Consider the following 20,283-nt stretch of genomic DNA (forward strand, 5'->3'; position numbering starts at 1 on the left):
CCTCATATGTCCTTTGTTATGAAGGGGCTGCCAACACCCAGAGAATTCACTGATGATGACTGCAAAAACGTGCTGCACACCAGTAATGAAAATGCGCAGCTTGACGTAGGGTGGTACAGAAGTATTTAAAAAGATATCACCAGTTCATCAGATTTTATGCAAGAAATGCCATTCAGAGAAAAGGATTGCCTTTATTCCATAACCAATTTTGCTACTGAAGAACACAAACTTTGATCTGTGTCACAGAGAGCTCCAAACCTCTCTCAAGATCTTAGATGCAGCTCACATGGAGTTCAGTGCTATCTGTGGACGTGTCTGAGGTGTGGGGAATGCTCTTAAGAAATTACTGCTCGGAATCAAAGTTACAAACAGTTTCAAAGACACTGCTGTATTAGTCACTGAGTAAGGCAGAAACCCTGTTCATCTTTCTAGGCAGTGATCTGCTTTTCACTAATGAGAAAAATACTGACAAGAGAAGCAGCTTGGTGACACAGACAGGAGCAGTTTCAAAGGAAGTGCCACGAGAAGATACGCTGAAAGAGGACTGAATATGATGGCAAATAACAGTGCTTCAAGTGCTCAATGCACTTGAAACAATTTTCTTTCTCATTAGATTTCTATCTGGTTTAATTAGATTGCTCCTCAACAAAAGAGATTAACGATACTATTTTGTGGTCCTCAACTTTCAGTTATTTTGTTTGGGATATGCCATACTCAAAATGCAGTGTCTATTAACAGTGCCTGAACAAATAGACTTCAACTACTATATACAGCCTCTGTTCATTGAACAAGGTAATTCTACTCCGTAAGAGTTATAAATTCCTTTCAAAATCAGAAAACATTTGCAGACTGAGAAGGCTACAACAGACTTTTTGATGAGCACATCCTTGAACTTTCAACAGACTTCCCAACAAAGTATAGAACTACAGTGTGAAAATACTTCTTACTACAAAGTTACTTACAGTAATTCTCTGTTGTCTGCTTATTGCCTTTACAATGTCTGCAGCCACCGAGTTCAGTGCCATCACCTAGCAGGGGAATTACAGGCATCCCCGTTCTCTGTATGGTCAGAGGTGGAGGCAGCAGCAGAGGGAGCTCCCTCCTTGCTGTGCCTCAGGTTCTCCTCTGCTCCCGGCACAGAGCTGACACGCAGCAGCTGTAGGTACAGCAGGTAGTCCTGCAGGCAGACTGGCAAGGGCAAAGCCCGGATAAACCGGTCAGATCGCAGACGTTCACTCCCTAAGATGGACCGGATCTCAAGGCGACAAAGGTGAGACAGGGAAGGAATGACAGCTGAAAAATGACAAAAGTCAAACAGGGAACAACGTCATACACTGCTCAACCACAGGTATCTGCTTTAGACATGCTCCTGGTGTGAAACTCCAGTCTCTTACCAGATACTGAGATAGAATTCTTGCCTGTGAAGGACACTTAGCTGCTAGAGTCAGTATTTTGGCTATAATATTAACTGTAATAATTTCTGCACCTGCCACACTTACCCTTCTATATTGAAACTAAGAATTTTACAGGGCTCTATATTTTGTAAGCCTGAAGACCTGTGGGTCCAAACCATCACTTCTTGAATCTTTCAGCACAGAATCATTAGAATTGTTGGAGTTGGAAGGGATCCTTAAGGAACCCAGTCCAACTCCCTGCAGCTGTAAATACAGCTCCATCAGTGCTCAGAGCCCTGTCCAGCCTGACCTGGGGTGTCTGCACAGATGGGGAACCACCACCTCTCCATGCGGCCTGTGCCAGTGCCTTACCATCCTTACTGTAAAAACCTTCTTCCTCATATCCAGGCTATATCTCCCCTCTTTGGAGAGAGATGGTTAGAAGCCATTTCCCCTTGTTCTGTCACAATGGATCCTGCTGAAGAGCCTGTCCCTTTCTTTCTTATAGCCCCTTCAGATATGGAAAGGCCACTTTCAGGAGCCTTCCCTTCTCCAGGCTGCACAGCCCAGCTCTCAGCCTGTCCTCACAGGGCAGTGCTCCATCCTTGGGATCATTTCTGCGGCCCTCCTCTGGATGTGCTCCAACAGCTCCATATCCTTCCTGCACTGAGCACTCCTCATCTGGACGCGGTGCTCCAGGCAAGGTCACACAGCACAGAGCAGAGGGGCAGATCCCCTCCCTTACCCTGCTGGCCACACTGCTTTGGATGCAGCCCAGGATACAGTTGGCTCCCTGTGCTGCGAGGGCACAGCGCTGGCTTATGTCCAGCTGCCATCCATCTACAGCCAGGTCCTTCTTGGAAGAGCTGTGCCCCATCCTTACATCCCCAACTTGTTCTATGTGTTGTGTTGATTCTATGTGTTTTGCTCATTTGCAAACTGTTGTTTCTGCTGCCCAGCTTCTGGAGAGGCAGTTTGGATTGACTTTTTGACCTCCCTCACAGAAAGAGCTGTTTCCCACTTACATCCTGGAGACTGCTATACACATAAACTTATTTCCTAATTGTTTTGCTCACCAAAATGGCTCTTGGGAGTCCAACTGAACTTCTCTTTGTAGTCTGCAAGGTCCTGCTCGACATCTGGAGGAAGCCTCTTCCAGTTTGTAAACTCCAGAATGAGATTAAGGACATCCTCACTCACAGAGTTAATCCTGAGTAACAGAAACGACTGTAAAATATCATTTTACACAACAGCGTAACTATATTAGTAGAAACAACACACAGAAGGCTTACTTATTCTCTAACAAATTCTTCATCTACATTTTCCTGTTTCTGCGCTTAAAACATAAGGAGAAATTCAAAGTAATTTTGACAGCATGATCCTTTACCAGTGTAATTTTATCTCCTTCCATTACTTTTTCTAAAGTTGGTGGGACTGCAAGAGAAAAATACCTGCTCTCAAATCTAAGTGCCTTTCTGCACTGATTTCTTATTCAGTTTACACTTAAATTTGAGTAAGGTGTCAAGGCACAAGAGTACAAGAGGCATTACCATCACATGTGGGGAAACAGAAGTCAGAGTACATGTATTTGTTTTACTACTCAAAAACAGATCAATAAAGTTTGCAGTTTGAAACTCTCCCACCAGAGATAGTGTTTATAAGCACTCAGAAATCAGTGTGATTCACTCTCTAAACTTCTAGCAATACCTTACAGAGGTTTAAATAACAGCAAGTAAAACAGCTGCTTTAGTATCACACATGACAAACAGCTGTACAATTTCACAGCACATCTTCTTGGCTAGATGTAGAACACCCTTAGTCTGAATACTCTGAACACACAAAAATGCATGCAAAATGTAGCAATATGATAGGCAGAAGCAGACATGCCATGCTTTACATATGCTTCTCCCATTCAGTCCTCATTCTAACTTTCTTCCTAATAGAAATGTGTTTTGCTCAATCCAGCCACTAGGGTTTTTTTTTCAGTGCTTCCATAACCCTCACCATTCCTGATTGAGGCATGTGAGTATCTTGTGCTGTCCTCTGAAGGCACAAGTTAAATAGCATCAGCAACAGCTTTACAGATGAGCGTACAGTATTTGAGGAAACAAGGTAACATTATCTGCTTACCAGAATTTGTAGAGTAAATTCTCTGGATTAAAGCCAGCCAAGAGTAGATAAGGCAGCCATTCCTTGTACTCATCAAGGGCTTTAATTGTATAGCTTAGAAACTCTGGTAGCTCCTGGTGAGAAGGCAGTGGACAGCATATCTTCAAGAAGCGTCGAAACAAAGCAAACTTGTCATGGTACAGGCAATATCCCAAATTTATCCCAAGCAGGGTGATCCCGTAGCTCAGAAGAGTATCAATTAAATTAAAAAACCTATCAGCAGCACACAAGGAAGAGGATGTTTCATTAGTTTTCCACAGAAGGCATCTGTTAGTTCACTTCTTGTTGCTAAGAAAACAGACTGCTTTACCATAAGCCCCTCCACCTTCCCTCACCCAAAGAGAAGTTCATCACTCCATTCTGACTGCAATCAGTTTAAAACAAATCTGCTTTCTGTGTCTCCAATCCTTGCACTTAACACATTTGTCCTCTTTGTCTTCAAAAAAGGACACATGGCTCCTTCCAGTTCCCATCTCTTTACAGCAAACCTTGGTGATAAACAGATGAACCCAAAGTCATCATTTTTATGGGCACCTGAAGCACAGAGGTACCACCACACTACTCCTCTGCCGTGTGCTTGTTAGGAACGGAAAGCACTCTGCTCATCCTCCTTGAAAATGTCACGTGTGTTAGATGCACAGGTATGTGAAAAGAGCAAAAGGCTGCACTGCTGAACTCAAGGAGCAGCCCAACATTTGCAGTGTTTAAGAGTTTACACGTAGCTGTGTTTGTGGGAAGCTCTGCAACCCACCAAAATACTGCCAACATTTTAAAATGTGTTAAAATGTGTTGCAATTTTGTTTGCTTTTTAATTAAAAACAAAACAAACAAACAAAAAAACAAACAAACCCAAATTCTATTAAAATAAATGTTATCATTACTAGTTATAGTAGGCACAAATATTCCTATGTATTCAGCAAGGATTATTCCAGCCAGTTTGTAGGTGATGAACTTCTGAACCATTAAGGTATTGATTAAATTGGTTATTATTCCTTAAAGGATTTGAGAGCAAGTCACGTGTGGAAGACAATAAACAAGAAGAGAAAACTGAAATTACGAATCACCAATCTAAGCTGGCCCCAAGATCTCTGTTTTAAGATCGACTAGATAAAGTGCATTTTAATATCTAGTAATAGGGGTTGGACAAAACTCACAATTACCCAAACCTCATGAATTTAAATGGCAGTAGAAGCAACAAATGTTGATTAGTACACATGAATCATTCCATTAGAATGTGAGTTTAAAGAAGATTTAAAAGTCCTTATGAGATAGATTTTTAATGGAGCATTTTAGGCATATATCATTACTTCACATTAACAATGCTGTGTACAAAGGGTGAACTAATTTGTTTTCAAATTTATTCCCTACAACACGAAATTTCTCCATTGTTCCAAGGTGTAAATGCTATGAGATAATGGCTCTCAAGACTCAGTTACATTGTAAAGCATTACAGGTCTGTACAAAGCTCAGCACTGCCCAGAAGTAACAAGGATCTGACTCTCCATCTTGCTTTGAGCCCCATCAGTATTCAGTCCTTCAAACATTTTATACATTGCATCAGTTTGGGAGGAGGGCAACGTGTGCTCTGAGTTAACAGCTCACTACTCCACAGAGTAATTTCCCATGGAAAAATGAAGAAGCTTCATTACCAAAGGGAAAAATCAGCAGTAGGGATTTGAAGAACACCTCAGACAACACCATATATACAGTTAGGAGTCAGGCTTTTCTATCTTACTCTTTTTTCCTCTACAGCAATGACATTTGCATTACAAAGGAAGCGCTACTTTTATTACCTATTTAATACTAGAGGTGTGTACTACCTATCAAACCTAAAAAGAAATGAGTCGTGACCTCAAAGAATTTCTCATTCAATTTTCAAGCCCTCTTAACAGTTAGAGCATTGAACTGACTAGCTCTATTCCTCTTTTGTATAAGACCAGCACACAGAAAAGTAAAAGACTACTTTCCAATAATTCATCCTCACTGAAAAGAATCTATCTGGCTCAGAGTCCTCTGGATTGAATTATCAAGTTGTGTTCCCAAGACAGAGACATGTTGATAAGGCCTTCTGAAAGCACAAGAACTAGACTGCAGTTACTCTGTACAGGAGCCAGAGAGCCAAGCTCCCCATCAGGAGCCTTCACAACCACCCCACACACCTGCCTGCTACTCACAGTTTAACTCTGCCAGCTCAAGAGCTGAAGAGAAAGGTCAAGAAAACCCTGCACATTTAACGATACAGCCCAATGGAGTTATGAATAATTTCAGAACACGAGATTTGTACTCACTTTCTTTGGAAAATCATACACATGGGTGATCTGCAGCTGAAGGTTGGGCACTCTTGAGCATCTGGACTGTAACCTTCTTTAAGTAACATTTCCAAACATTCTTTATTCCCACCATATACCGCTGAATACACGGGGCTCACTTTGCCTTTTCCTTTGTCGCAAATCCGATTGGTAATTGGTATTAGCAGCTCTAATATACTGCAAGTATTAAAAAACAATATTGATTTGTGCAATCTCACACAGTAACAAAGCTTCAAACTTACAAACATTTATTTTAATCATTACAACTCCAGAAGAAAACCCTACCTGCTTCTTCATTACTCAGTTTGCTTTGAAGAAGAACCAGCCTTCCCTTCTTGTCAGTTTGAGAAAAGGCACCAGTCTGACACACACACACTCCAGTGACAGCTCAGTAAACACCTGTTATCAATGGTTAAGACTGAGCATCTACTAATAACCCTGCAGTTGAGTGTCATCATTTACAGATTTACGTCACGCATGTGCAAAGCACGGGGGTTCCTGACAGATGCTTTTCCACAGTATCTGTTATGCCAAGAAATTCTTAACAGCCTGGATGGAAAAGTGACTTAATTTGATATTTGCATACAATTATTTCTGCTACTTCATGGCTGCAATGGTAATTCTAATTAAGAGCTGTTCAAGTAACGTATAAATCATGTGCTATTGTTATTTACATTTTAAAAGTAATATGGCTACTAAGTGAATTAGTATCTGATTCAGCATAGTGCATAACCTTCTAAATACATTCAGTTACAGACTGGCCCAGATTAGATGTTGACTTCAAAATGGTTGTTTGCTTTACTGGGACTGCTAAAGTGTTTAAATTATGAAGGGAATTAGAAATTCTAGGCTATAAACCAGCTTGAAAACCCATTTTCCTTTCTCCTTGAGCTGAACATCTCCTTTGTTGGCTAGGCTTTTATTACCAGAATGTTTTCTCTGAATTAACTTTTAACCACCTACTTTTTATGGCCCATCTCAGCTGCTGCGTGAATAGGCAACTGCCAGTTATCTTCATTGCAGTGCAGATTTGGATCTGCCCCTTCTGATATTAACAGCTCCATACACTTGACATGGCCCTCCTGCGCAGCAATCAGTAGCGGAGTGGCTCTGTCTTTGGCCTGGCAGTTGACGTCTGCACCTGACAAAAGGACTTCAGGTTACTTGGTGTAAAATAAAGAACAAATTAATATTAACAAGTAACTGGTTTTCAAGGAATGACTTTACAACACAAGTCTTTTCCACGGCAATAAGGAATCATTCACTAGCTAGCTGCTAACTTTTTAAACAGTCAGTGCATTAACATTAGCTTCCCCAAGTTGTAACAGAAGTGCCAGAGGAAAGGCAATGGCCAAGACAATCGCTTGCTTGCAATTAATTTTTGAGATGTTCTCCCCTGCTATTGTTAGCATGTTTCCACTGGTTAGGTCAAAGCACCCTCAGCTTTAATAGTTGGGCATTTAATTCTGGTTTTAAGGATACATGCACTTAGACACATGACACTTGCAGACTGTGTGGATGAAACCACTCCTGTCACTTTATCATTAGGGAGAGGACTTCTCACTTAGCCTCAACAATATCCTATCAGAAGAGCAGCAGCACCAAAACAGTACTAACATAGTGCTACTGAAGGCTTTCTGAAGACTGATAATCCTTAATCTCTTCATAGTTGTACTATTTCCTACTATCACTTGTTGAAAACCACACTAAATCACTGAAGCAACTTTTAATTAAGATGGTGTTGCATCTAACCACAACTGGTATCACAATTGATTATTTAAATCTGAACTTAACAAAGTGCAAAAGTAGAATTATAATTCTGTCTGACGACAGGCATCTGATGTAAGCTTAAAAACAACAAGGCCCAACAAAAGACTGCTATTACCATGGGATATAAGCGTTCTCAAGCTCTCCAGCTTTCCATACTGAGCAGCAACAAACAGTGGTGTAATTCCAAAGTCATCCTTACACTCGATGTTTGCTCTTTTCTCCAGGAGTATTTTCATTATCTCAACGTGTTGCTGCAATAAACACTTTTTATTTGTAACAAAAGAACCAGATAGGGAAACATCATCATCTACATTCCCCCCACACTCTAAGCAGAAATAAATTATATATAAATAAATAAATAAATAAATAGCAAATATATATAATATATGCATGCCCGCCCCGTCCCGCCTGCAGTCAGGGCAGCGCGGTGGGTTGTGGCCATGTGGGTGTTCGGCTACAGCTCCCTCATATATAATATATATATATTACACACACATATATATATTATATATATATATATAGCGAGTATATATAATATACTCGCTATTCTAAAGATATGACAAGAAAAGTGTTAGAAAAAAAATTGAGGAGTTTATTTTTTTCACATTTGCTCATTTACAAATGGAAATTGGTTTATTGGAAACATTAAAGTAATATATTTCTATCCTGGAAACAACTTTTATATCTCACTGATTAGGAGATACTCAACAGGACTTTATCAGTAAATATTATAAGACATTCACTTCCCACATACAGTAAGTGAGCCAGTAAGAGCATGCACTGTTAATAACACTTCAATTATTGCTTCCCAGCATCAACATGTCATGAAGTTTTAGATACACCCTTGAGTCTGCTGCAAGCCCTTTAGCATTTATGACTGTTAAGGTAGATGAGGGAAACATCACCTGATTAAAAGACAAGACCTATGAATTACTGCACAGAACACAGTAGTTACATGGCAGTGGTGTGATATGTTTACAGGTTACCTGAAATGCAGCTTGGTGCAACAAATTCCACCCAGACCAGGAATGAGATCCTTCAACACTTGCTCCATGTTGGATCAGAAACCTTACAACATCTACATGCCCGTTTTCAACAGCTTCAAATCAAACAGTAAAACAAAAACCCAACATCTTATTAAAGAACTCACTGAAAAACTCAGGTGGTCTCATCACTTAAGTTTCTGACACAACTTTCCTAATGATTTTATACCTGTTTATATTTGCTTGCTTCACTTTTACATTGAAAATGAAAGAACTAAGGTGGAATGGAAACTTAGACACAAAATGTCTAGTTGGACATGATAGAAACCTACTGCCACTGCGCAGTTTAAAACTTTTTACACCATCAATATGAAACTCGGTCATAAGGCATATTTTTAATTTATACACATAAATTAATTAACAAATCCTACTATTTAATTTTTTCAATATTGTTTTTTTAAGACATAATCCAAAGCAGAACATTCTTTAAATCATTGGTTTCTGGATCTACTCCATCTCTGAGCCCCAAGCCTACTCTTTAGGCTACAGAAGCATGAAATATGACAAACAGAGAATTAACTTTGGACTATAGCACAGCTTCTCCCACATAGCAGTCACCCTGAACCAGAAAGGCATCACCTAGGAAGAGGGCAGTGTTCGATTCGGTGGTAACTTGGTCAGGATCAACTCCAGCTTCCAGAAGAACCCCGACACACTCCAAGGACCCACAGCGTGCAGAAAGGTGCAGCGCACTCATCCCTTCAAATGTCTTTGAATGTATGTAGTTATCAGATGGAGCTACAGATGAGAACAATGAAAAAGGAACATTTAGCAATACGATAAAAAACACAGGTCTTAACCTAAAGTACTTGAGGTACTGGATGTGTGAGGCTTGCAGGGTATCAGTTATTGCTGGTCATGTATAGGTACTCGCTTTGGACTGAGAAGATAAAGTAAAACCAGCCATCACTCACAGACTATAACATTGCCATTTTTTTCTTTACCACATCTTGTCAGAATCTATGAATCAAATTTACAAAGGAACGCAATAAATCTATTTAATTTATATTTTACATAACTGGGGAGTTGAACTGCAAGTTTAATGATTTCGCATCATTTTTCCTCACCTGCATTAATGAGCAGTCTCAGACATTTGCTGGAATAGTGCGCTGCTGCCTCGTGGATTGGCATCCAGCCTCTGTTGTCAGGGACATCAAGGCTGTATCCCTGCCCGATCAGCTTCTGCAGCACTTCAGCATTCCCTTCTCTTGCTGCAAGTCCCACAGCAGAACACCGGTCGGAATACGCCTCTGTGAAATCCATCCTTTACTAATAAGCCCTGCAGTGGGAAGGAAGGAGAAAAAAAAGCAGTGCTTGTTAGTACAAACCACACCCAAATCATTACAGAACAAGGCCACAACTATGAATCAAAGCCTCAAGACTCCTTGTGACCAACAGCCTGGCCAAAGCCAGCAGCATGCTTTGGTGCCAGGAAGGCCAAAGGTGTGCATGACACGGAGTGCGGGCAGCAGGGCAAAGGAGGTGATCCTTCCCCTCTGCTCTGCCATGGTGAGAAGCACTGTGCCCAGTTCCGGGCTGCCCAGCTCAAGAAAGATGGGGAACTTCTGGAGAGAGTCTAGCTGAGGGACACAAGGATGCGAGGGGCCTGGAACACCTCCTGTGCGAGGACACGCTGAGAGAGGGAACCTTTCTGCACTTATCTGAGGTGCAGGAGTCAGGTCTATGGGAGCGGCTCTTTGCAGCGCTATGCAGGACAGGGCAAGGGGCGACGGGCACAGCCCGGAGCGCAGCAACCTCCACCGACACAGCCCGGATCCTCTCCTCACGCGGCCATGGCGCGGGCCCGGTGCCGTGCGCTGAGGTACCGCCCCGCAGCCGGGCGGCGCAGGAGGAGGGCGGCACGGAGGGGCCGCCCAGCCCGCAGTGCGCATGCCCGCCCCGTCCCGCCCGCAGTCGGGGCAGCGCGGCGGGTTGCGGCCATGTGGGTGTTCGGCTACGGCTCCCTCATCTGGAAGGTGGACTTCCCTTACCAGGAGAAGATGGTGGGGCGCATCCACGGCTACAGCCGGCGGTTCTGGCAGGGCAGCACCGACCACCGCGGCGTGCCGGGCAAGGTGAGGGGGGCGGCGGGGTTCTGTCAGCTCCGTCGGGCTCGGCACCCGCGCTCGGTGCCGCGTACAGAAGGGCCGGGGCGGCTCCTCGCCCCCGCTGCCGGCACCGTAAACGCGGCGGTACCCGCCGGGCCGCAGCCCGTGCCCAGGCTGCTGGCAGAGCTGTCAGCGGACCGCCTGCCTTCCGCGCCCGCCCGGCGCCGTCGGGGCGGATCCGTCCCCCAAACCGTGTCCTGCCAAGTGACAGCCGGCCGTAACTCCGCTCTGGGGGCGACCCTGCGGGCGCTCGCTGCACTCTGCACCTGGAACTTAACCGTTGGTAGCTGCAGAGTGCGCCTGAACGGCACCTGATGCTCCACCCTGCCGCTCTGAGGCACCGAGGAAGGAATACCTCCGGTTTAGCTCGCTGCGGCAAGATGCACTTTTTCATGCTCAGAGTTTTAATTTTCTCCTTCATTCTGTTATTGGTTGGTCGGAACCTGCGTGTTTAAGGCACCGGAATGAGAATAACACCGCTTCACTGCGCTGTGGCCCTCCCCATACACAGGCTAAAGAGCTCAACAGCCACTAAGGGGACAATAGGTGACAGAAGCGCCCAGCAGGTTAGATGAATGCCTCTGATGTGGCAGGACCGCGTTATTTACAGCTGCAGATGCTGCTCACGGTTGAGTCATCAGAAATGTGAACACACTGTAAATGTGTAGGATCCCATACTTGGTACGGCGCTAACAACTCACCAACATTCGGTGCTGGTTTTATACTGTGTCAGATGTCTTCAGCCCTCAAACCTGCACCCTGCTGACACTGCTCTAAAGCCAGACTGGAGCTAATGAGGGCATCCCTAGCAAAGGCAGAAGGATTCTTATAGAGAAAGCACAGTGTGCTACATGTAGCTTGGAAGGAATTTCATGCAGTTCTAACTGGCACTAATTCCTACCTCTGACAGAAGGTGACTTTCGCAGTGCTTACAGGTACAAGCATACTGAGCAGGTGTTCTATTTCTGTTTAGGAATAGCGTGTTATTATTTATGCTTGTTGATTAATGTGTTTTATTTTTGTTGATGGAAATGCTTAGCATTAACAAAACACGCTTCCCCAGCACCAGCAAGTTAATGCCTTCTGAAATTACTCAGTTCACCAGTTCTTGCTGCTTATTCCAAGGCAAAGGGGCTCCCTCACTGTGTGCTGAGGAAACGCACCACAGAGACTTCCCATTATCAGGGCCTGATGATGTCTGTTATAAACCACTAAAACCTCTAACATCAGGAGCAATATTTCTTTTGGATAAGCTGTAGGAGAAGTTGGTCCTTTGGCATTTTAAAGAAGAGCAGTGACATACTAACCAACAAGTTAAGAACGCTCTGCTGAAAACACAAGTTGCTACAACATTCCATGATCAGCACAGCAGCAACATACAGAGCACTCTGACATACAGTGGCCACAAGGGTTTGGTCACAATTTGACTTCCCACTGTTTTCAAATCCTTGAGCACGAATCCTCATAGTCACATTCTCTATTCAGCTGCAAAGGAGAAAATACATTGAAAACATCAACATTTACAACTTCTCTTTTTCCAGTAACAAAGCACGTAGCTTGGGCTATGATAATAATCCAGCTCCTTCTGCAAAACTACCAGTTTTCCACATTCACAAACTGGATTTTTAGCCTCCAGTGTTTGAGAGAATCTCTTCCAACAATAGCAGACTAACCGTTAGGTAAGGTAGCCGTTCCTCAGGCTACCTTAAAAATACTAAACTCTTCTTAGTATGCAGTTCTCTAAGATAGGTTCCAAGTCTCACTTACTAAGAGCTCCACGACAAACTTAAAATTCAGGGCGTAATCTCACCCAGATGCATTAATTTGAACACTTTTAACTTTTGGCAGCTCTCTGAAGAGCCCCAGACGCTCACACTGCACCTACATTTGCATTAAGTCCTGCTCTGTACAAGAACAAAGAGCTGTGTCTCAGGGCAGTGCCGAGTTAGGACTGCAAGCTTGGTTCTGCCCATTGCCCTGTGTTCTGCATTCTTCTGCAAGCCACAGGAGCAGCACTGAAGCACAAACTCAAGGGCTAAGGCATGAAACCACTGTTACTACAGCATGGTTTGACCAAACTAACATCTTGTAGCAGCCAGAAGGGCAGTTGGATGGCTTTTCCTTACAGCCCCCTTCCCCCAGCTCCTGCCCACCTGCTGTGGCTGCCTAGTGCCCAGACAGTCAGGCAGTCTCAGTGCGAGTCTGGCTCTGCTGGGACTCTGTACCTAACCTTTAGATATGCTTGGAAAGAAACAAAACCTTAAGGAAATGTGATGACATGGTTGATGGAGCTCCAGCTGTCTGATGCCCACTGCTAACTCCAGGGGACTTCTGTGTGCTCACTCTGATGTGGGGTTACCAAAAACTGAGTGATTCAGCTTAAGGTGAATTCATTTTAAGATAATTAAGGGCTTTTAGCTTGTTAAATGTGAAGTGGAGAAAAAAAGGTAATCAAACTAAAGCCTTTCCTAAGGCAGCATTCCCTTTTCATCCCATCTTATTTTCATACTCAGATGCCAAAACAAATCAATTCTTCTATCAGTAAACATTTGGTATCTTTAAGATCTGAGCACTTCGATGTACCATTGAAAATAATCTCATGTAGCAGTGGAAGACCTTACTTCTGTTTGCCCTATTGATTTCATAGGACACATCAGCTAGACCTGAGGAACTGCGAGCTGTGCAAAACTGACAGAAGCCCCTCAAAGAGGCCTGACTTAGGAGATCATTCAAGTTTGCAGCGCTGCTTGGGCACAGCAGAAATTGCTTTCATTTATATTATATAACCAGTCATTTACAGATGTTATTTTCTTTACTTAGCTTGCAGAGGTAATGTGTGTGGTTCCATAACACTGTTTGGTTTAGGAAGTTCCCTGCAAACCAGTCAAACAGAGCCTGGCCCTCCCTTGACAAACAGATTGTTCTGCCATCCCACCACCCATCTGAAGGTGAAGTTCTCTTCAGAGAAAGGCAGCTTCTGTGTTAAAGAGAAAAGACATCTGGAGAACTGAGCGGGTGTGAGAGTTAGCTGTAAAGTGTGTGAATGGGTGTTTCCAGAATGTGAATGGACAAAACTTAATATCAGAACAACAGAACAAACAAAGCCAATGAAACATGCATTTAAATAGTGGAACTCATTGCCACAAGACTTGGTAGAAATGTATATTTAGTCAAAGTACTAAAACTATCTGGACAACCCAGAAGAAAATAGATACACTGGTAGCAAAGACAGTAAGACCAAGTTTGGGTTTTAATGCTGTGACTGGGTCAGAAGAAAGGAAGTGTACTGCAGATGGGACCATCCCTATTCGTGCCTGGGCCTACACATGGATATATACCACCAACAGGAAGAGTATAAAACAATCACTTCAGTGCTTCAGTGACTGCTGCTGGTCTTTATCCTAGTGTGGCAAATTTCAGTGTTTCATATCATCTTCTTAAGTCTAAAATATTTAGCAAAACATTTGATCATCACTAATTTTCCATCTGTGAGAGAAAGCCTAACGTGACTTCACTGTTATTGCCCAGATGAGATTTGTTAAGATATACTCTACAGATAGACAGTCAATGGTATATTTAGCCTAACTCAAGGTGAACCCTTCAGCACTATTATTAGTGCAGTGTGTTAACTAGCTTCTCTTGAGGCTTAAAGCTGAATGACAGTAAAACAGCCCCTGGTGATTTATTGATTGAGACTATTCCCAAATGGCCCAGGTGAACAGGTAGCTGTGCCCACTTTTTCCCAAAAGTAAGCAGCTATTAAGACGATGAAATGGCTTACACTGAATAAATAGTATCTACAGTTGCTGGAAGATGGCTGTGTCTCTGCTTTCCCTTAGGGAACCAGACACTACTCTGATTCTAAAGACAGCAATTTTACACTACCAATGTTGTTCCTCATAGGGTTTTATGCTTTAAGTTGTTACTTTAAACTCTACCAAGGAGTTGGACTTTGTGGTCCATGTGGGTCCCTTCCAGCTTGGGATATTCTGTGATTCCACAGGTTACACGGAAAAACTCAGCTAGCTGTCACTTTCCAACAACATCTAATTTGCAGGGTGCTTTTAAACTTAGAAGTTGCCATAATGTATAGTTAACATTCTCTAAGATGGTTAGTGCAGGCTAAGGAAGCAGTGGTAGCATCTTGCTTCATTTAGCCACGCTAGATTTCCACATTACATCAGTCTGCTGTGCCTGAATATAAACTTCCGTGAGAGAAGGGAGAAGGTTCACCTCACTGCTGCTCTAGAGAAAACACAGTGTGCTCCTGGTGAGGAGCAGCAGGACTGAGGATGGGATCCTCTGGAAAATTTTGCACTAATGAATCATTGTCACCAGTCATTTACAGTAAAAGCTGCTGACTGAACTAACAAGGATTTTCATTTAATTGTAGCCTGGAAGAGTTGTGACTCTGGTTGAAGACCCTGAGGTACAGTACTCCTGTTCTGTCTCTATAGTATAGAGACTGTCCTATTGTGTTCCCAGCCTGTGTAGTAAGTCACTATTAATTTTTGCTTCTCTACAAGCCAATAATTGAGTTACCTTTACTGAAATGAAGCGTTTTCTCAAAATAACTTGAGAGTTACACCAGTGATTCTTCATTACTTCAAATACATCCATCAGTCTAAACTAAGCAACTGGAAGTAGTTTGTGTCTATTATTACTAAAGGTATATTACTAAGTATTTTCCTAAATAGTCACTTCAGCTCTCCTGCTATACAGTGCAGGTTTGTTTACTCTCACTGTATGTACGGTGCTGAAGATGCACTGATATCAGACATGAGATGGTGCATGAGAGCCATCACCTCAGCCTCCCAAAATAAAAACAGAAACAAGGTTACGTGGCAGTGATTAAAAAGATTTGCTTGCTTTAATTTCTGCTGCATGGATAAAATGTTTTAAGGAATGAAATGTCACAATTGTGTGTTTAGATTTTACTTAGTTCTGTAAAAGTAGCTCAGAGATAGAGGTAAGTTTAGCAGTAATTGTAAACTTTGACTGCTTTTACAGTTAGCAAAACCAGCAAAACGCGGTGCACTGTCTCTCATTGTGATTTTCTGTACCTTTCTAGTAAGGGTTTTTTTCACATTACAGTACTGCTGGGTACCATTATGTTACAGACTCCTATATAAACAAAGAATGGTTATGTTTGTTGTCACTCCATTTCTATTGTTAAGCAAACTTACTCGTTGCCATAGAAGCTTTTTTCCCCTTAGCAAACCAGTTTTGTTTGGATGGCTTTTTTCCCCTTTTCTCCAGAATCTGGTACAGCCAGATAGTCACATCTCACACAAACATCAAGTGATATGAATGCGCTCTACTTCAATCTTAGCAACTCACTTTGAGACTCCCTCCACAGACTACAGCCATCATTCCACTGCACACACACCCAAACACTGGTAGCAGCGGTGCTTTCACTGGCAATGCCAGCTCCCCGCTCCATTCTGCACCAGCAAGGCACTGTGCTGTCTGGAAACATCTAGCTCACAGTTATTTTAATTTGCTCTGTCCAAATCTCCGTGCCATCTAAAAGGAAACCATGATGATAAAGAACACTGTACTCCTTGTCAGATTTCTGGCTTTTAATTTCCCATCATCTGAAACAGGATTCACCTACACTGAAAACAAAATGAATCAAGTAGTGGTGCTTGTATGTATACATGAATGTAATGGATAACAGGCCACGTTTTTTTTTTTTTTTTCCTGTGCTGCATCAAATAGACAAAACCAAAACAAACAGAAACTGCAAACTCAGATCTCACTCATTTGCCCATCAGTGTTTGCTGAGGAGTTAGCAGTGCTGCATCTAATTGTGCAAACTCAAGGTTCAGCTCAGCTTTTTCTTCTTAGGCTCAGTGACAGCATGGCAGCATTAGTGCTCTCATGCTGCCAGATCTGTGACAGAAGGGACAGCTACTCTTAAAAGAGAAACTGGAAACACAGATTTTATCAAAATTACTTGGAATTTCGCACTATTTACAGTTTTAATTTTCACTGCATTATTTTTGTGAGGTCTGGAAGATACTTGGTATCCTTTCAGTCAGCTCTCTAATAGACAGCGTTCAGAAGCTCCTGAAGGCTATCTGTTATTTCAGATTTAGTTGCAACAAGAAACTTTTCCATAAGAAAAGCCTCAGCACCAGGAAGAAGGTAGAGACAGGATCGATCTGCATAATTACTATTTTGACCAAAGATTTCCTAAATAGAACAGCCCTCTTGATTTAGAACTCCAAGAACAGTGCGAGAAATAGCTATAAAAAGCCTGAAAATAGCAGAAAAAAAAATGTTAAGTGTTTTACCAAAATTAAGCAGAAATACAGTCATTTCTGAGTAAGCTTTTAAATCCTGCTTGGATTTTCTTATGTCCTTCCACAGGGCTGTGTGTGGGGTATTGCTTACAGACTGCCAGCTGGTCAAGAATGCGAAGTCAAGGCATACCTGGACTTCAGAGAGAAGGGAGGCTACAGGACTACCACCGTTGTTTTCTACCCAAAGGACTCGTCAGTAAAACCCTTTGATGTACTGCTGTACATCGGCAGTCGCGATAACCCCAACTACCTCGGCCCTGCACCTCTGCAGGAGATTGCCGAGCAGATTATTAACGCCGTTGGTCCCAGCGGAAGAAACACAGAATACCTGTTTGAACTCGCTGATTCTGTGAGAAATCTTGTACCAGAAGATGTAGATGAGCATCTCTTCTCCTTAGAGAAACTAGTAAAGGAACTCCTGGAAAAAGAACAAAACCTAAACTGCCTATAGAATAACTTCTTCCAATAGTATTGCTTCATCTTCAGAGGAATGGTTTCGTTGCACAGTGGGTATGTGACTTGGAGGCATATTTCTCTGTACTATGCTATCTTATTTATAATAGTGCATTCAAAAGAGTAGTTAGTCATTAAAACGTACTGTTTTAAAAAACGTTCTTTTGGGAATCTATAGAAAGGGCAGCAGGGGAAGCGTTTTAGGTTTGAATTTGGTATATTGGTATTTAACCCAAGGATCACCAGGGAACCACTTAAGCCTCTCCGTTACTTCAGGTTTAAAAAAAAAACTTCACAGTATTTTTTATGATCAAAGTCTGCATTCACTTACAACGCCTGAGTCATTGAAGTGATGCTTCTTTCCAATTCAAGACCACCAGCACAGAGCTCAGCGCAGCAAAAGAGAGAGACGTGAAGTACTTCTTGTAAATGACATAGTAAAGGCATGGTAGAACACTTGCATCAGTGTTCACCTTCACAGAAATTTAGTTCCACTGCATCAGTGACTTCATCCCATAGATCCTAGTTTGTCCTTGGGCACAGAGGATAAAGCGCTTCAGTGGTAGGAAAGCAGTCTTTGCCCTTGGCTCCTTATGTCATGCCCCTGAAAACCACAGCATGGGGTACTCTGACATAACAAGCCATACTGTATCAGTGCCTTATTTTATTTTTCAAGGATAGTATCAAGAACAAATACAAATCGTTGAAATTAGCTAAGAGTATGACTTGAAGCCACAGTGCACCAAGAATGCTCAGAAACTCAGCTCTGATATCTGCCTTTAAATGCTGGTGCGATTCCATGTCTTAAAAATTCACCAGTCTCTGAGGATACGATTTAAGTCAGCAGTTTTCGAGCAGCATTTCAGGGATTTGAAACAAAAGGTCATTAAGAAAGGAACCCCCTTTTCAGTCAACTGACATGCGTTGTATGGGCTGCCAGTCAGCCAAGATTGGAATGCCACCAGCTGAGGCCAGTAGCCTTACTTTATGCACAACAGAGGTAAATGGAGCTTCCTGACAACAACGTGTCTCGCTTCTCAAAATCTTAAGTTATTTTTGTCACTTTTCTCAAAGCGTATTTTTGTATGTTAACAAAATAGCACGTAGCATCAAGTCTTCTCATACAGGGAATGCATACGTTTAGTAGTAGTTCAGGTGTCTACATATTTTGCATTAGTACTTGCAAAAACATCTCTTTCTACTATATAAGCCGGTCCATTTTCCTTCTTTGCATTGTCCTGTTTTATATCTGTAATCCCTCAAAAATGATGAGGTTATCAGAATAACAAGCTGCTGTTATTTCTCTTAGCCACCTACAAAAGTAAAAAAGAGCATTTGAAAAAGGCACCCAGATAAGTCGACTGTAGGATATTACATTTCAAACCTAAATCCTAAACAATTAGACCACTTGAAATATGTAGTTAAGAAAGCTGTGTTTTTTAAATACCAGATTACAGATGCAGTGTGCTTCTGGCATCTCTCACATGTACATTCACTGAGGGGAAAAAAAAAACATTACTTTTTAGAATCTGATGTTTAATGGTTGAACACTGCCATTTTAAAAGGATGTAACAGGGTCTCACTTGATGGATGACTCTAACCTGCAGAAGCAGATCTTCTGATCACATCAGAATCGTACATAGTAGCGAGGCCCCATTCTTCCATCGGGACGTGAGTTACTTGCAAACTCCTATGGGGGTCTTGATTCTCCACTGCACTGTGCTGGTTTAGGATTGATACAACTGAGTGGAAAAGCAACCCTGACTAATGCACCTGTACAGCAGGACAAGAGGGTGGCGGGACATCCAGGTGTCTGTCCATAATGGCAGTCATTCAGATGCCCGACCATGTAATGACATCAACATCTGAGTGACTTCACACACCAAAGACTGACAGTGATAGCCAACACCGACAAACTCATGCCATTAACACATGCATTTATCCCCTCTGACTTAAAGAACAAATCTTAAGTGCTAGGGGATATTCAGCCATTACTAAAAATGTTAGGTATGATTTATGTCACGAATACGTAAGTGTTCCTCCCTCAGCAAAACAAAACCCACTTCTTTTCTTGTGCTTGCCTCGGACACAGACAAGCTGTAGTGAAGTTAAAACATGTGGGATAGCAGGTCTACTTGCATATTTTAATTCTTTCCTCCCAAGCTTATCTGTGTTCCTTAGAATGGGGCAAGGGATGCACATGCTCACTAATAAGCCAAAAACATCAGTTATGATTCTCTCTTTGAAACTATATTTAAGTACTGTGTTGGGGCATTGTGGTTATGTATGGCTCTACATTTTGTGTCTTTAATTATAGTCAGGACATTGTTGGTTCACTTGCTTTCCAGATTCATACAGTTTGCAGTAATATCTGTAATGATACATTCCAGTCTGTGCATACAACTTCAATTCAATAAAATGCATCACATTTATTAATGGTGTTGGAGAAAGAAACTTCTGGTAATGTTATCTTTAAGATGTACCCAGTAGCAGGATGGACACCACTGTGTAACTTAATAGCATCTCATTATAAAATGCTGTTAGATATCACGATGAAAGATGATGTGCATGAGCTAGCTACCACTATGCAGTAATAAATTATGCCAACATAAGCAATGAATTAAAACACTGGAAGCACATCCGAGCCACCCTTCCAACAGCTTCAGTCACCAACACAAGCCCGGCATGCTTTCAGATCTGTTACCCACCACAAAATTAATACACGCTTT

The 20,283-nt window shown here is 42.2% G+C and overlaps 2 protein-coding genes across 4 annotated transcripts in view; one reads left to right on the forward strand and one right to left on the reverse strand.

Moving 5' to 3' along the window:
* The window catches only part of ASB3 (ankyrin repeat and SOCS box containing 3), a 21,848-nt gene continuing 1,565 nt past the window's right edge, over positions 1–20,283 (reverse strand). Inside the window, exons 1-10 of one of the 3 annotated variants that reach the window (XM_072332776.1) lie at positions 10,347–10,484; positions 9,753–9,969; positions 9,265–9,423; positions 8,629–8,741; positions 7,758–7,893; positions 6,836–7,013; positions 5,852–6,049; positions 3,525–3,776; positions 2,471–2,604; positions 157–1,293 (exon numbers count right to left, since the gene is read on the reverse strand). In XM_072332776.1, the coding sequence (XP_072188877.1) occupies positions 1,025–1,293; positions 2,471–2,604; positions 3,525–3,776; positions 5,852–6,049; positions 6,836–7,013; positions 7,758–7,893; positions 8,629–8,741; positions 9,265–9,423; positions 9,753–9,948 (1,635 nt within the window). In that variant the 5' untranslated portion in view covers positions 9,949–9,969; positions 10,347–10,484 and the 3' untranslated portion in view covers positions 157–1,024. Of the gene's footprint in view, positions 1,294–2,470; positions 2,605–3,524; positions 3,777–5,851; positions 6,050–6,835; positions 7,014–7,757; positions 7,894–8,628; positions 8,742–9,264; positions 9,424–9,752; positions 9,970–10,332; positions 10,485–20,283 lie in introns of those variants that run through there. The other 2 variants (XM_072332777.1, XM_072332775.1) reach the window with 2 other exon arrangements.
* CHAC2 (ChaC glutathione specific gamma-glutamylcyclotransferase 2) lies at positions 10,575–20,168 on the forward strand. Its single transcript, XM_072332403.1, has 3 exons — positions 10,575–10,760; positions 15,187–15,222; positions 17,169–20,168. The coding sequence occupies exons 1-3, from the start codon at positions 10,626–10,628 to the stop codon at positions 17,550–17,552; spliced, it is 555 nt and encodes a 184-aa protein (XP_072188504.1). The 5' UTR covers positions 10,575–10,625; the 3' UTR covers positions 17,553–20,168.

This window comes from Excalfactoria chinensis, chromosome 3 (assembly GCF_039878825.1).
Source record: "Excalfactoria chinensis isolate bCotChi1 chromosome 3, bCotChi1.hap2, whole genome shotgun sequence".
Lineage (NCBI taxonomy): Eukaryota > Metazoa > Chordata > Aves > Galliformes > Phasianidae > Excalfactoria > Excalfactoria chinensis.

What these genes read in the sequence shown, in the direction of transcription:
- CHAC2 (XM_072332403.1), top strand. Translation starts at nt 10,626, where the DNA reads ATGTGGGTGTTCGGCTACGGCTCCCTCATCTGGAAGGTGGACTTCCCT. An exon ending in ACCGCGGCGTGCCGGGCAAG is followed by an intron (nt 10,761 to 15,186) that starts GTGAGGGGGGCG and finishes ATTTAATTGTAG; the next exon opens with CCTGGAAGAGTTGTGACTCT. An exon ending in CTCTGGTTGAAGACCCTGAG is followed by an intron (nt 15,223 to 17,168) that starts GTACAGTACTCC and finishes GTCCTTCCACAG; the next exon opens with GGCTGTGTGTGGGGTATTGC.